The sequence below is a fragment of the Pseudophryne corroboree genome, chromosome 3 (genome assembly GCF_028390025.1).
Source record: "Pseudophryne corroboree isolate aPseCor3 chromosome 3, aPseCor3.hap2, whole genome shotgun sequence".
NCBI classification, from domain to species: Eukaryota; Metazoa; Chordata; class Amphibia; order Anura; family Myobatrachidae; genus Pseudophryne; species Pseudophryne corroboree.
Genome location: NC_086446.1, coordinates 153,564,648 through 153,582,068, shown reverse-complemented (window position 1 = coordinate 153,582,068; position 17,421 = coordinate 153,564,648). Strand labels below are relative to the sequence as shown.

Below are 17,421 nucleotides of genomic sequence, written 5' to 3'. Positions count from 1 at the left end.
TTGTGAATTGCCGCTAACACTACTTCCCGTTCCATGGGGGAAGTTGGCAGGGCCGATTTGAGGTAACAGTGAGGGGGCATCACTTCGAATTCCAGCTTGTATCCCTGAGACACAATCTGTATAGCCCAGGGATCCACTTGTGAGCGAACCCACTGGTGGCTGAAATTTCGGAGATGCGCCCCCACCGCTCCTGGCTCCTGTGGAGCCCCAGCGTCATGCGGTGGATTTAGTGGAAGCCGGGGAGGACTTCTGTTCCTGGGAACTAGCTGTATGGTGCAGCTTCTTTCCTCTACCCCTGCCTCTGGCAAGAAAGGACGCACCTCTGACCTTCTTGCTTCTTTGTGATCGAAAGGACTGCATTTGCTAATACAGTGCTTTCTTAGGCTGTGAGGGAATATATAGCAAAAAATTTGACTTCCCAGCCGTAGCTGTGGAAACTAGGTCCGAGAGACCGTCCCCAAACAATTCCTCACACTTGTAAGGTAACACCTCCATGTGCTTTTTGGAGTCGGCATCACCTGTCCATTGCCGAGTCCACAGGACCCTTCTGGCAGAAATTGACATTGCATTTATTCTAGAGCACAGTAGGCAAATGTCCCTCTGGGCATCCCTCATATATAGGACAGCGTCTTTTATATGCCCCAGGGTCAGTAAAATGGTATCCTTGTCTAAGGTATCCATTTCCTCAGACATATTATCTGTCTATGCTGCTACAGCACTACACATCCAGGCTGACGCAATTGCCGGCCTCAGTAGAGTACCTGAATGTGTATAAACAGACTTCAGGATACTTTCCTGCTTCCTATCTGCAGGATCCTTTAGGGTGGCCGTATCCTGTGACGGCAGGGCCACCTTCTTAGATAAGCGTGTCAGAGCTTTATCTACCCTAGGGGAGGATTCCAAGCGCATCCTGTCCATTGGCGGGAAAGGGTACGCCATAAGTAACCTTTTGGAAATCAGCACTTTCTTATCAGGAGAATCCCAAGCTTTTTCACATAATTCATTTAACTCATGTAACTCATGTGAAGGGGGAAAAGTCACCTCTTGCTTTTTCTCCCCATACATATAAACCCTCTTGTCAGGGACAGGGTTTACCTCTGATATGTGCAATACATCCTTCATTGCTATAATCATGTAGCGGATGGCTTTAGCCATTTTAGGCTGCAATTTTGCATCATTGTCAGATACTGGAGTCAGAATCCGTGTCGATATCTGTGTCAACAATTTTGGATACTGGGCGCTTCTGAGACCCCGACGGCCTCTGCGCTGTAGGATCAGGCATGGGCTGAGACCCCGACTGTCCCAAGGCATCAGCTTTATCCAACCTTTTATGCAAGGAGTTTACATTATCATTTAACACCTTCCACATATCCATCCAATCAGGTGTCGGCGCCGTCGGCGGAGACACATCATTCATCTGCACTTGCTCTGCCTCCACATAGCCCTCTTCGTCAAACATGTCGACACGCGTACCGACACACCACACACACAGGGGATGCTCTATATGAGGACAGGACCCCCACAAGGCCTTTTGGAGAGACAGAGAGAGAGTATGCCAGCACACACCCCAGTGCTATATGACCCAGGAATCACACAGTAACTTAGTGTTTACCTAGTAGCTGCTGTATATATGATTAATGCGCTAAATTTATGTGCCCCCCCCTCTCTTTTTACCCTTTCTACCGTGAGTCTGCAGGGGAGAGCCTGGGGAGCTTCCTCTCAGCGGAGCTGTGGAGAGAAAATGGCGCTGGTGAGTGCTGAGGAAGAAGGCCCCGCCCCCTCAGCGGCGGGCTTCTGTCCCGCGATTTTGTGTAAAATTAATGGCGGGGGCTCATGCATATAACAGTGTCCAACTGTATATATGCTGCTTTTGCCAGGAGGTACTTAATTGCTGCCCAGGGCGCCCCCCCCCCCCCTGCGCCCTGCACCCTACAGTGACCGGAGTGTGTGGGTAAGTGTGGGCGCAATAGCGCACAGCTGCAGTGCTGTGCGCTACCTCATATGAAGACAGGAGTCTTCTGCCGCCGATTTTGACGTCTTCTTGCTTCAACCCACCGGCTTCTGTCTTCTGACTCTGCGAGGGGGAAGGCGGCGCGGCTCCGGGAACGGACGACAAGGTTAGGTTCCTGTGTTCGATCCCTCTGGAGCTAATGGTGTCCAGTAGCCAAAGAAGCGCAACCTAGCCGCAGTTAGTAGGTTTGCTTCTCTCCCCTCAGTCCCACGTAGCAGAGAGTGTGTTGACAGCAGAAGCTCTCTGAAAATAAAAAAACCTAACTAAAATACTTTCTTATTAGCAAGCTCAGGAGAGCTCACTAAAATGCACCCAGCTCTGTCCGGGCACAGATTCTAACTGAGGTCTGGAGGAGGGGCATAGAGGGAGGAGCCAGTGCACACCAGTAGTACTAAATCTTTCTTAGAGTGCCCAGTCTCCTGCGGAGCCCGTCTATTCCCCATGGTCCTTACGGAGACCCCAGCATCCACTAGGACGTTAGAGAAAACGGTATTTCTCCTAAGTTCACAGGTTCCACGGGATAACAATGGGATATGATGGAGCGTCAGCGGATTGACACCAATCGATCAAAGCTTTCTGGCCTCCCAGGATGCAACGGGCCCGTCCATATATCCCCGCCCACTGACTCAGGCAAATCAGCTGTATTCCAAAGCAGAAGGCAGGAGCATCATGTAGAGCCCTAATCAGGCGAGAAGAACACACATGTACACCCTTCCGTACAAGAAGGAAGGTTAGTGAGTAAAATGATCCTCAAATCAGGTGCGTCAGGGTGGTATCCCTGTGGAATCTGTGGACTTAGGAGAAATACCGTTATCAACGGTAAGTTCTTACCATAAAGTATATTTCTCCGGCAGGAAACCACTTAACCAGCGCTTACGTTCGTTCAATAATTCACTTAATTCTCATCAGATCATCCCCGTCATTTGTATATGTAACAAAGAAATGGGAGAGAGAATATAGTGTAACCCAGTTTTTAATTTACAAACAACATATAAATATAATTAAAATCCAATGGTCTGTGCAAAAGGCATAATTCTTAGACAAGGTAGGCTTTCCAGTCAATATATGCAATGGAGGTTTACCAGATTTGGTGGAACTGTGGTTTAGACAGTTCAAATACAGCTCATATGGTATGGTGGGAATCCCGGGAGCACCACTCACAACCGTCCTGGCTGCTGAATCCAACAGGTTTTCCTCTAAAGTATCAGAACTGGAATGCCTCCTCCACCAAGGCGTTTCCTTCCCTACTGGGGTCTTTGTCAAGGTGTCAATATGCCTCACTTCTATTCCTGATGCTATTTAAACCAGCAATGTCCAATAAGCTACCTCCGTGCACAGCTGCATGCGTCTATACATAAAAATCCTACAAGTCCCAGCATCCTCCAGCCGCGCACGGTTCTCCCCCTACGTCACTTCCGGTATTGCGGGTTGTCATGGTGATGTCGGGTTTTCGAACGCAGTCGCACACCCGCTCACCAATACCTCGTATTCACTGTTTTCTTATGTGTCTGTGGTAGCTTGATTCTTTTGTGGTCATCTTATTTCATAAAGAATAAAAACGTCCAAACATTTGAAGCATCACATCACTTCCGGGGGCGTTTCGGAGCGGACAAGCTCGTTGTCATGGAGACAGGAGTACAATCTAGGATAGTTTTAAGAATACTTTTAAAATTACACAAGTCCTATAGACATCAATTATAACAGAACACTTAATGCAAGCATGAGACTAATTCAGAAACCATTTGATTTCAAAGTCGGCATTTATGCCACCCGGTTTTAAAGTCCCTAATTCATAAATGGCTTGAATTTCTGCTTTAGCCAGCTGATTTTTTTCTCCAGTAATTTTTTATATGTTTAATTCCACAAAAACGTTTAATCCCTATCACGCTGCAGTTATGGTGAACCCTAAAATGTTCAGATAGCGCATGGGTCGTAAGACCTTTTTTGAGGTTTCTTAGGTGCTCGCTAATTCTAATTTTTAAAGGTCTTGAAGTACGACCTATGTACCATAAATTACATGTACACTCAATCGCGTATATAACATTGGCAGTGTTGCAAGTTACAAAATCTGTTATTTTAAAATCATTGTTATTAATCAGTACCTCTGTTATTTTTCCGCTATTACTTGATATGTTTTTACACCCAATGCATATTCCGCATCGAAAGAAACCTTTCGATTTCACGGTACACATGGGTCTTTTGGCAGGTAGTGCACTTTTCACAAGATTCGTTCTTAGGTTAGGGGCCTTCCTAAAAATACATTTGGATCTCTCTGGCAATAATTGACCGATAACAGGGTCTTTTCTCAGAATCCCCCAATGTCTATTGAGGGATTTCTCTAGAATTTTATGTTGGCTATTAAACGAAGTAATAAATGCCTTATCATATTGTGATCCTTTTTCCTTTTCCGCTTTCTTTTTTGGCTGTAGGAGGTCTTTACGGTCAAGCTTTGCCACTTTAATTTTAGTGCTTTCTATCTTCTCAATTGGGTACCCAGAGGCCTTAAATTTAGACTTCATCTCCTCCGCTTGGACCTCATAAAGCTCAGAATTGGTACAATTGCGTTTCAAGCGTGTAAACTGGCTGTCAGGGATGGAACTTAGCCAGTTAGGGTGATGGCAACTTGTGGCATTAATGTAAGCACCTGAGTCAGTTGGCTTAATAAACGCGTTGGTGGAGGAGGCATTCCAGTTCTGATACTTTAGAGGAAAACCTGTTGGATTCAGCAGCCAGGACGGTTGTGAGTGGTGCTCCCGGAATTCCCACCATACCATATGAGCTGTATTTGAACTGTCTAAACCACAGTTCCACCAAATCTGGTAAACCTCCATTGCATATATTGATTGGAAAGCCTACCTTGTCTAAGAATTATGCCTTTTGCACAGACCATTGGATTTTAATTATATTTATATGTTGTTTGTAAATTAAAAACTGTGTTGCACTATATTCTCTCACCCATTTCTTTGTTACATATACAAATGACGGGGATGATCTGATGAGAATTAAGTGAATTATTGAACGAACGGAAGCGCTGGTTAAGTGGTTTTCTCCATTTTTTTGTTGATGTTTGCACTACTGGTGAGGGGTGAAAAATACCTCCAGGAGTTTACCATTGACAGGCTGCTTCTTGCGCACGGAATAGTTGATTAAACTTTTTTGGTACTATTTCTCCGGCAGGGTCCACTTTCTTCTTTGGGAACACAACCTTCTTGACACTGCTCCCTAGTGTTAGAATTTTCCCAATCTGATATCAAAAGGATTTCCCTTTGTCTAGCTGGGATGCCTGTGGCCACCAGGCTAACGACCTTCTTACTTTTATCGTACGTACCATAGTCCGTTATTATGTGATGCAATCCCTTAATACCTACAGCACCTTGTATTCTCAGGTGGTTCCTCCAAGTACCAACCAGGCCAAACACTGCTTAGCTTCCACAATCCGATGAGATTGGGTATATTCAGTGTAGTGTGACTGTAGATTCTATTCGGTAAGAATCAGACGCTGCAGAGACCTCGAGTGGAATTGTGCATACTTCACCCTGTCGATGTAGATACCATCAAACCCATCACCCGCATTGCTGCGTGAATGGATACCGTTTGACTGTGTAGCAAGTCCTGGGTATTTTGTAGCGAGGTAAAAATTACTCTCTGCAGACCTGATCCAGTACAGCCCCCAAGTGAGTCATCCGGTGTGACAGAACTGGAGACGCTTCTGCCCAATTAATGAGTCACTTGTGCCTCTGCAAAACATGTTATTGTCTGTTGCAGATGGTGTAAGAGCTTAAATGCTCTTGTCGTCATTTAAGCCAAAGCCAAGGCTTGGCCCTATGACTGCCCTTGAAAGCAAAGATAAAGTAGATCACTCGCGTAACTACTTTAGGGGCCACCTCTTTTTAAACCATCTCCAACTGGAAGATAATTGGAATTCCATTTCTTAGGAAGTCTAAACTTCTTATTGGGCGTAGCCCAAACTTCTTCCATGATTTCCGTCAGCTGAACTGACCCTTGATACTCAGGTTTTGGGACGTTTAAACACAGTTGCCTTGGTTTTTAACACAGGCTCTTTCATTGCTTTAATTAACTCAGCTATATTCCAGCCGAGACCTACCTCTTTTTCGTATGATGAAGTAGAATAAATTGGGCTTTCATCTTCCGATGAATTTGACAATGTGTAGCCTGTGAGTGTGAAGATTTTACTTACCACTGGCTCTGAGAAGCTGCTGCTGAGAGTGATACACCATAGGTGGATCTGCATGTAAAGGCCATACCTGGTACAGGATTCTGGAGGAATTATGCATTCAGCTTATTGGATAAAGTTTGTGCAAAGATAGCCAAGGTGCATACATCTGTACCTGAATCTGTCTTGTATGCTGAAGCTAAAACACTATGCACACAAACTATCCTGAACCAGATCATGACAGGATAATACAGCTTTGCAAAACAAACTTGGTATGAGTGTCCTCACCTCTGTCGCTCTTATACATGATAAATAATCAGCACTTCCACAGTGTACTACACAATTTTGTGACTGTAATCACTTTAATTTTTTTAAATGATATCCATCCGACCCTCCCATGCACCAGCATTGAGGATCTGCAAGACAAACTTAACAGACATATAGTAAAGTCAGCATCATACTAGCAGTCAGTCACGTTATACATTTGTATAATAAGCAATATGAGCACATCATCAACTACAGCTATATTTTAAATATGTAGGAGAACACATTTACTGAATCATGTTTTAAACAGAGCTAACGTATCCAGACGCAATGCGAAAGAAACAACAGTAATGGTATACAGACTCGTATGCAATAAGCACTCATCTAACTATTCGTACTCAAACGGTAGATAGAGATTTAGTGCTGTATTACCCGTACTCAGTAGAGTGGGATACAGGGAGACTCACCCCGCTTCCAAGATCGATCATACATTAGCGAACGCTGAGTAGATCCAAACGCTACTAGTGTACACTGCCGCTCCCTGAACCTAGTGAACACAGACGCTGAGTGAACACAGACGCACCGGTCACACAGCCGCCTATGCTGCGACTGGGTCCCCTCGTGGTAGCGCAAACAGTTCATGGCGGGAGACTCGGCGGAAACTGGTCATGAACCGGGGGGAGGGGCAACCATGAGAGCGTCCGACTCCCCACTGCTGACATCAACCCTAGGGATCGCGGCCTCATGCTATTCCTGGAGCCTCTCATCCCTAAGGCCTAGCACTGGTGCACCCGGGGTGGCAGCCGCGTCAGCTACTGTTTGGTAGTTTATCTCCCAAAACAGTACGGCTGTGTCCGTATTCCATCTACTAAGCGGAATCAATGCCTTATCTTGTCCCCGTGCTCCGGTCACAGCCTGGTAACATCTGCTGAATCTGCTAGTATATCCGACACAGACGCCGGCCGAAACAGCACTGTACTCGTGGGTAAGCGCAGTCACGACCGGGCGTAGAGTTGTTGGAGCGACTTTCTAAGGTGCGTATAAGAAGCTGTTTAGAAAGATCACTCAAAAAAAATAGTAAGACTATAAAAATAAAAATAAGAAAGCACCTGATTTGAGGATCCTTTTACTTACTAACCTTACTTCTGGTATGGAAGGGTGTGCATGTCTGTTCTTCTCGCCTGATTAGGGCTCTACATGATGCTCCTGCCTTCTGCTTTGGAATACAACTGATTTGCCTGAGCCAGTTGGCGGGGATATATGGACGGGCCCGTTACATCCTGGGACACCAGAAAGCTTTGATCGATTGGCGCCAATCCGCTGACGCTCCATCATATCCCATTGTTATCCTGTGGATAACCTGTGGACCCTGCCGGAGAAACATTGGTAGTATCCTGCACAAGACTAAATCATATCAAAAAGTAACCAGCTTATCATAGTATTGAGTCACCTAAATGTGGTACCTGTGTCTGTACGGCTTGGATGAAAGACAGTCGGGATCCTGGCATACCGACGCTGGGACCCTGGCTACCAGAATGCCGGCCGCAACAAAGCCCCTTGCTGGCTCGCCACGCTGTGAGCTCGGTGGCTGGCCACAGGTTTTATTCCCACTCTATGGGTGTCGTGGACACCCACAAGTGAGAATAGCCCTGTGTGTATAACGATGTGTGCTGAACGATCTGTACTAACCTAGATCGCTTAGCACACAGCACAAGTCACCCCATGTGTATGCCACCTAAGAGTATATGAGATGCTCAGACTGATCTCAAGGGACTGTATTTCTTCCTGTTGAATCATTTCATACATAAAAGGTATATTTGCCTTAAGAGTGAAATACGGTAAGTCATAAAACACAATAATAGGTAACCTTGCACAGTGCAGTCCCATATTTATTTAGCAAAGACCTTATGGACATAAACAGTTATTTCCATCCTTTTTTTTTTTGGTGCCAGGATAATAACTGGAGAAAATTACTGGATAAGAATAAGGGAAAAGATGTTTCATACGCTGCTTTTTATGTGACGTCTGAGCGTGATCATCTGAATCTTGCTTCTTGCGCTTTGTGCCCTGTGGAACAAAATAAAAATAAAAAATACAAATAATATACGTCACGCAATTATTTTTTTTCTTTTGTTTGCAATCTTTGTACAGCATTGGGGACACTTTGTGGCACCTTACAAAATAAAAATTAATAATAATAATTTTTTTTAAAAAGCAACAATACTGTAGATAGGTATTCAGGAATGCCCCAGATGACAATGGTGACTATTTGCTTTACACATCAATAGCGGGTGAAGTATGGTATGCCGGCGGCCGGGTTCCCGGCGACCAGCATACCGGCGCCGGGAGCCCAACCGCCGGCATACCGACTGTGTGGCGAGCGCAAAGGAGCCCCTTGTGGGCCCGCTGCGCTAGCCACGCTGCGGGCACGGTGGCGCGCCACGCTATTTATTCTCCCTCCAGGGGGGTCGTGGACCCCCGCGAGGGAGAATATCTGTCGGTATGCCGGGTGTCGGGATTCCGGCGCCGGTATACTGTGCGCCGGGATCCCGACATTCAGCATACTGAAGACCACCCATCAATAGCATATAGAATTTATATAAAGCCAGCAAACAGTCTGTGTTAGTCATGCCTGCACATGGTGATCTGAGGGTTCTCTGCAGCTGCTCGGCCATGGTAACGCAACCTATGAAGCTCCGGATTGCCTTTGCTTCCAAGGGCAGTTTGGAACTCGGTACTGAGAGCTGCAAGGACATTTGTTTTTTTATGGGCTTCAGCACTCATCAGTCCCGTTCTATGAGCTTGTGTGGCTTATCGCTTTGTGGCTGAGCGGGTTTTCTTCCTAAGTGCTTCCACTGCATAGTAACTGCACTTACAGGAGAATGGGGTAGCTCTAGCAGGGCAGAATGACTTGTAGGAAAGGTGGAATCCTATTCCGTAACGTGCCCATCATCAAAACACCCCCTCCCTCCCCCACAAATGGTGATCATTTTGAATGTATCACCATGTGTCAATACTGGTATTTGCAGTTCCACAAGAAAAGAAAAAAAGGAAAAATATTCCACCAGCACACTAAAAATGATCTGCAGTGTGCTGGGGGAATATATATATTATATATATATATATATATATATATATATATATATATATATATATATATATATATATATATATATATATATATACATATATATATATATATATATATACACACACACACATACACACACACACAGGTTGAGTATCCCTTATCCAAAATGCTTGGGACCAGAGGTATTTTGGATATGGGATTTTTCCGTATTTTGGAATAATTGCATACCATAATGAGATATCATGGCGATGGGACCTAAATCTAAGCACAGAATGCATTTATGTTACATATACACCTTATACACACACAGCCTGAAGGTCATTTTAGCCAATATTTTTTATAACGTTGTGCATTAAACAAAGTGTGTGTACATTCACACAATTCATTTATGTTTCATATACACCTTATACACAGCCTGAAGGTCATTTAATACAATATGTATAATAACTTTGTGTATTAAACAAAGTTTGTGTACATTGAGCCATCAAAAAACTAAGGTTTATATATATATATATATTTTTTTTTTTTTTTTTTTTTCTAGTCTACAATGACCCCTCCCTTTCATGCACTTGTGAAGGACCACTAAACTGATTGAGCAGCCGCCACTTAATACTATTTGTAGTTCCACAACAGTTTGTAGAATCACAGGCTTTGCTCTTCCACAGAACATGCTGAGCTTCCTTCCATCTGCAAGAGACCCAGCAGCATGCTTTCTAAATCTCCCAGGTTCACTGCTGTCGGCGTCCCAACCCAACCTGCCCACCCACACGCCTGTAAGATATAGTTGGTCAAGCTACGTACACCTGTGTACTTTTATTCCTCAACCAGATACAGATAACAGAGATAATGAAGCTTCCATCTCATATGAATTCTGACCTGTCCCACACGGAGCAGTGAGAATACATTTTTGCACACATTATTACTATATGAAAATAGGATTTTAATTACCTACCGGTAAATCCTTTTTTCGTACGTTCATACGTTGCTTTTTATGTGACGTCTGAGGGTGATCATCTGAATCTTGCTTCTTGCGCTTTGTGCCCTGTGGAACAAAATAAAAATAAAAAATACAAATAATATACGTCACGCAATTATTTTTTTCTTTTGTTTGCAATCTTTTTACAGCATTGGGGACACTTTGTGGCACCTTAAAAAGTAAAATAAGATTTTAAACCTACCGGTAAATCTATTTCTCCTAGTCCGTAGAGGATGCTGGGGAATCCGTAAGGACCATGGGGTATAGACGGGCTCCGCAGGAGATAGTGCACCTAAAAAGAACTTTGACTATGGGTGTGCACTGGCTCCTCCCTCTATGCCCCTCCTCCAGACCTCAGTTAGAGAACTGTGCCCAGAGGAGATGGACAATACAAGGCAGGATTTAGCAATCCAAGGGCAAGATTCATACCAGCCCACACCAATCATACCATGTAACCTGGAACATACATAACCAGTTAACAGTATGAACAAAACTACAGTAACGGTCCAAGACCGATGTCAACTGTAACATAACCCTTATGTAAGCAACAACTAAATACAAGTCTTGCAGAGTTTCCGCACTTGGGACGGGCGCCCAACATCCTCTATGGACTAGGAGAAATAGATTTACCGGTAGGTTTAAAATCTTATTTTCTCTTACGTCCTAGAGGATGCTGGGGACTCCGTAAGGACCATGGGGTTTATACCAAAGCATCCAATCGGGCGGGATAGTGCGTGCGACTCTGCAGCACCGACTGAGCAAATGCTAGGTCCTTATCAGCCAGGGTATCAAACTTCTAGAATTTAGCAAAAGTGTTTGACCCCGACCAAGTCGCCGCTCGGCAAAGTTGTAAAGCCGAGACGCCTCGGGCAGCCGCCCAAGAAGAGCCCACCTTCCTAGTGGAATGGGCCTTAACCGAATTTGGTACCGGCAATCCAGCCGTAGAGTGAGCCTGCTGAATCGTATTACAGATCCAGCGAGCAATAGTCTGCTTCGAAGCAGGAGCGCCAATCTTATTGGCCGCATACAGGATAAACAGAGCCTCTGTTTTCCTAATTCTAGCCGTCCTGGCTACATACATTTTTAAGACCTTGACTACGTCCAGGGATCTGGAATCCTCCAGGTCACTTGTAGCCACAGGCACCACAATAGGTTGATTCATATGGAACGAAAAAACCACTTTAGGCAAAAATTGCGGACGTGTCCTCAATTCAGCTCGATCCACATGAAAAATCAAGTAGGGGCTCTTGTGTGACAAAGCCGCCAATTCTGACACTTGCCTTGCTGATGCTAAGGCCAACAACATGACCACCTTCCAGGTAAGAAATTTCAACTAAACCTTGTTAAGCGGTTCAAACCAGTGTGATTTTAGGAACTGCAACACCACGTTCAGGTCCCATGGTGCCACTGGAGGCACAAAAGGGGGCTGGATGTGCAGCACTCCCTTTACAAACGTCTGGCCTTCTGGAAGAGAAGCCAATTCCTTCTGAAAGAAAATTGAGAGGGACGAAATCTGTACCTTAACAGAGCCTAATGTCAGGCCCATATCTACTCCTGTCTGTAGGAAGTGGAGAAGACGACCCAGATGAAAATCTTCCGTAGGTGCATTTTCGGTCTCACACCAAGACACATACTTTCGCCAGATACGGTGATAATGTTTTATCGTCACCTCCTTCCTAGCCTTTATTAACGTTGGGATGACCTCTTCCGGAATCCCCTTTTTCGCTAGGATTCGGCGTTCCACCGCCATGCCGTCAAACGTAACCGCAGTAAGTCTTGAAATACACAGGGCCCCTGCTGCAACAGGTCTTCCTTCAGAGGAAGAGGCCAGGGATCTCCTGTGAGCATCTCTTGTAGATCCGAGTACCAGGCCCTTCGAGGCCAGTATGGGACAACGAGTATCGTTCGTACTCTTCTTCGTCTTATGATCCTCAACACTTTTGTGATGAGAGGAAGAGGAGGAAACACGTAGAACGATTTGAACACCCACGGTGTTACCAGAGCGTCCACTGCTATTGCCTGAGGGTCCCGAGACCTGGCGCAGTACCATTTTGTTGAGGCGTGACGCCATCATGTCTATTTGAGGAGTTCCCCAAAGACGTGTTACTTCTGCAAAGACATCTTGATGAAGTCCCTACTCTCCTGGATGGAGATCGTGTCTGCCGAGGAAGTCTGCTTCCCAGTTGTCCACTCCCGGAATGAAGACAGCTGACAGAGCGCTTACATGATTTTCCGCCCAGCGAAGGATCCTTGTGGCTTCCGCCATCGCGACTCTGCTTTTTGTCCCGCTTTGGCGGTTCACATGAGCCACTGCTGTGACATTGTCCGATTGAATCAGAACCGGTAGGTTTAGAAGAAAACTCTCCGCTTGTCGAAGGCCGTTGTAAATGGCCCTGAGTTCCAACACATTGATGTGTAGACAGGACTCCTGGTCTGACCAAAGACCCTGAAAATGTTTTCCCTGTGTGACCGCTCCCCATCCTCGGAGGCTCGCGTCCGTGGTAACCAGGATCCAATCCTGAATTCCGAACCTGCGACCCTCCAGGAGGTGAGCACTTTGCAACCACCACAGGAGGGACACTCTGGTCCCTGGGGACAGAGTTATTTTCCGATGTATGTGCAGATGGGACCCGGACCACTTGTCCAGAAGGTCCCATTGAAAAGTCCTTGCATGGAACCTGCCGAAGGGAATGACCTCGTAGGCCGCCACCATTTTCCCCAGAACTCGAGTGCATTGGTGAACTGACACCCTTTTCGGTTTTAGCAGGTCTCTGACCATGTTCTGTATGTCTTGGGCTTTCTATATTGAGAGGAAGACCTTCATTTGTTCTGTATCCAGCATCATACCTAGGAACGGTAGTCGAGTTGTCAGAATCAACTGTGACTTCGGTAGATTTAGAATCCAACCGTGTTGCTGGAGCACTCTCAACGAGAGCGCCACACTGTTCAGCAATTTCTTCCTTGAACTCGCTTTTATAAGGAGATCGTCCAAGTATGGGATAATTGTGACTCCATGCTTGCGCAGGACCACCATCATTTCCGCCATTATCTTGGTGAAAATCCTCGGGGCCGTGGAGAGTCCAAACGGCAATGTCTGAAATTGGTAATGACAATCCTGTACAGCGAATCTCAGGTATTCCTGATGGGGGGCATATATGGAGACATGAAGGTACGCATCCTTTATGTCCAGAGACACCATAAACTCCCCCTCCTCCATGTTGGCTATTATCGCTCTGAGAGATTCCATTTTGAATTTTAATCTTTTTATGTACAGGTTTAGGGATTTCAGATTCAAAATAGGTCTGACTGAACCGTCCGGTTTCGGGACCACAAATAGGGTTGAGTAGTAACCTCTTCCCTGCTGGTGCAGGGGAACCTTGATTATCACTTGCTGTATACACAGCGTTTGAATTGCAGCTAACACTACATCCCTTTCAGATGTGGAAGCTGGTAGGGCCGATTTGAAAAATCGGCGCGGGAGCACCTCCTCGAATTCCAATTTGTAACCCTGGGAAACTATTTCCACCACCCAGGGATTCAGGTCCGAACTGACCCAGGCCTGACTGAAAAGTCGAAGACGTGCACCCACCGGTGCGGACTCCCTCAGGGGAGCCCCAGCGTCATGCTGTGGGTTTTGGAGCAGCCGGGGAGGACTTTGGTTCATGGGCACCTGCCAAAGCAGGTGCTCTCTTGCCTCTGCCCTTACCTCTGGCGAGGAAAGAGGATCCCCGACCTCTTTTGGACTTGTGCGACCGAAAGGACTGCATCTGATAGGGTGTTACTTTCTTTTGCTGTTGTGGTATATAAGGTAAAAAATTTGATTTACCTGCTGTGGCTGTGGAAACCAGGTCCGTCAGCCCATCCCCAAACAATACATCACCCTTGTAGGGTAGTACTTCCATATGTTTCTTGGAATCCGCATCACCCGTCCATTGGCGAGTCCATAAGGATCTTCTCGCTGAGACAGACATGGCATTGGCCCTAGAAGCTAGCAATCCAATGTCCCTTTGAGCATCCCTCATAAATAAGACTGCATCTTTAATATGGGCTAGAGTTAGGAATATAGTATCCTTATCCATATTATCAAATTGATCTGTCAGCTCATCTGTCCAAGCTGCAATTGCGCTACACACCCATGCCGACGCAATTGTCGGTCTTAGCACAGCACCCGTATGAGAATAAATACACTTTAAGGTAGTTTCTTGCCCGCGATCTGCAGGGTCCTTAAGGGCTGCTGTGTCAGGAGACGGTAGCGCCACTTTCTTGGACAAGCGCGTCAGGGCTTTGTCCACAGTGGGGGGTGATTCCCAAATCTCCCTGTCCTGCTTAGGGAAAGGGTATGCCATATAAATTCTTTTGGGGATTTGCGGTCTCTTATCCGGAGTCTCCCAAGCTTTTCCAAAGAATTCATTTAATTCATGAGATGTGGGAAAGTTAATAATCTGTTTCTTTTCCTTAAACATGTGTACCCTTGTGTCGGGGACAGAGGGTTCATCCACAATATGCAACACATCCCTTATTGCCACAATCATACACTGAATGGTTTTAGTCACCCTAGGGTGCAATTTTACTTTGTCATAGTCGACACTGGACTCAGAATCCGTGTCGGTAGTAGTGTCTTGTGTTAAGGGACGCTTTTGAGACCCCGACGGGCCCTGTGAGTCAGTCCAATCTGAGGATTGACCCCCTGATGTCCCCCCTAAATCAGCCTTATCAAGCTTTTTATGTAAAGATGCCACACTTGCATTCAACATATGCCACATGTCCATCCAATCTGGAGTCGGTACAACCGACGGGGACACACCACTCATTTGCTCCACCTCCTCCTTGGAAAAGCCTTCCGCTTCAGACATGTCGACACCACGTACCGACACCCCACACACACAGGGATTAACCTATAAGGGGACAAAACCACAACCAGGCCCTTAGGAGAGAGAGAGAGAGAGAGAGAGAGAGAGAGAGAGAGAGTATGCCAGCACACACCCAGCGCTTAATAACACTGGAAAAATATGACCAGATATATATATATATTATATATATATATATATATATATATATATATATATATATATATATATTATACATACATACAATAACACAATTACCGGCACTCAATATCTCATCTGTAGTATACCCAGGTGCCCTCCATCACTTTCGTGTATAAATTCAATCTGTATACCGGCGGCACTCAATCGGGACTTGTACAGCAAATAAGAAAGGAAGAGACCAAGCTCTTATCTCTTGTTAACGTTTCAGATTTATATCTTTCGTCAGAACAGTATAAACATTGTAATACACATACCTTTAAATCCTCCACCATCACCCGTGCATTGCGTCCCTGGCTCGGCCACGCCGGCGGGGGACGGATGACGTCATCAAGCTGCACCACTCGTCCGATCGCTCCTCCCCGTCGACGTCCCGGTCACCATGGGAACCAACTATAACAATAAAACATGTGATATTCACTTATAGTACATCCCAAGCAAATCCCTTGGTTACCAGATATCCAATTGCATATAAACAAAAGTGGCAAAATATTCATAACTCATATAGACCAATCTTCTATAACTAGCTAATGCTGTCTTTTAATCAGTGAAACAATTTAAACTGAATTGCTCATTTAGCCCACCCGGGGCAACAGTGTTTAAGCGGTGTATCCACTTAGCTTCCCGTTGCAATAATAACCTATTTCTATCACCTCCCCGAATGTTTTTAGGTTGTTGGTCTATAATTTTATATTTAAGGGTCGCCAACCCATGCCTGAACTTGGCGAAATGCCTGGCCACTGGTTGTGCCTGGCTCTGCCCCTCGATCGCCGCACGGATGGCAGACCTATGCATGGCCATTCTCTCACGAAATTGTCGTGTGGTTTTACCCACATAAAAAAGCCCACAAGGGCATCTTATAAAATAAATCACATGGGTGCAAGTACAAGTCAATATTTTATCTATTTTTATAAATTTCCCAGTCTGAGGATGTGAAAACCCAGGGCCCACCTCCATATAGCTGCACGTTGTGCAGCCCACACATCTATAACACCCCGGTTTTTTAGTCAAAAAATAAGAATTTACTTACCGATAATTCTATTTCTCGTAGTCCGTAGTGGATGCTGGGGACTCCGTCAGGACCATGGGGAATAGCGGCTCCGCAGGAGACAGGGCACAAAATTAAAAGTTTGACCACTAGGTGGTGTGCACTGGCTCCTCCCCCTATGACCCTCCCCCAAGCCTCAGTTAGGATACTGTGCCCGGACGAGCGTACACAATAAGGAAGGATTTTGAATCCCGGGTAAGACTCATACCAGCCACACCAATCACACTGTACAACTTGAGATCTAAACCCAGTTAACAGCATGATAACAGAGGAGCCTCTGAAAAGATGGCTTCCAACAATAATAACCCGATTTCTGTAACAATAACTATGTACAAGTATTGCAGACAATCCGCACTTGGGATGGGCGCCCAGCATCCACTACGGACTACGAGAAATAGAATTATCGGTAAGTAAATTCTTATTTTCTCTGACGTCCTAAGTGGATGCTGGGGACTCCGTCAGGACCATGGGGATTATACCAAAGCTCCCAAACGGGCGGGAGAGTGCGGATGACTCTGCAGCACCGAATGAGAGAACTCCAGGTCCTCCTTAGCCAGGGTATCAAATTTGTAGAATTTTACAAACGTGTTCTCCCCTGACCACGTAGCTGCTCGGCAGCGTTGTAATGCCGAGACCCCTCGGGCAGCCGCCCAAGGTGAGCCCACCTTCCTTGTGGAGTGGGCATTTACAGATTTTGGCTGTGGCAGGTCCTGCCACAGAATGCGCAAGTTGAATTGTGCTACCAATCCAACGAGCAATCGTCTGCTTAGACGCAGGAACACCCAGCTTGTTGGGTGCATACAGTATAAACA

At 45.7% G+C, this 17,421-nt stretch overlaps 1 protein-coding gene across 5 annotated transcripts in view; it reads right to left on the bottom strand.

Annotated features, from left to right (window-relative positions):
- The window catches only part of LOC135054976 (centromere protein Q-like), a 156,965-nt gene that overhangs the window by 63,160 nt on the left and 76,384 nt on the right, over positions 1-17,421 (bottom strand). For all 5 annotated transcript variants that reach the window (XM_063958494.1, XM_063958493.1, XM_063958495.1 and 2 more), the window contains exons 3-4: positions 10,493-10,582; positions 8,456-8,516 (exon numbers count right to left, since the gene is read on the bottom strand). In XM_063958494.1, the coding sequence (XP_063814564.1) occupies positions 8,456-8,516; positions 10,493-10,582 (151 nt within the window). The remainder of the gene's footprint in view (positions 1-8,455; positions 8,517-10,492; positions 10,583-17,421) is intronic.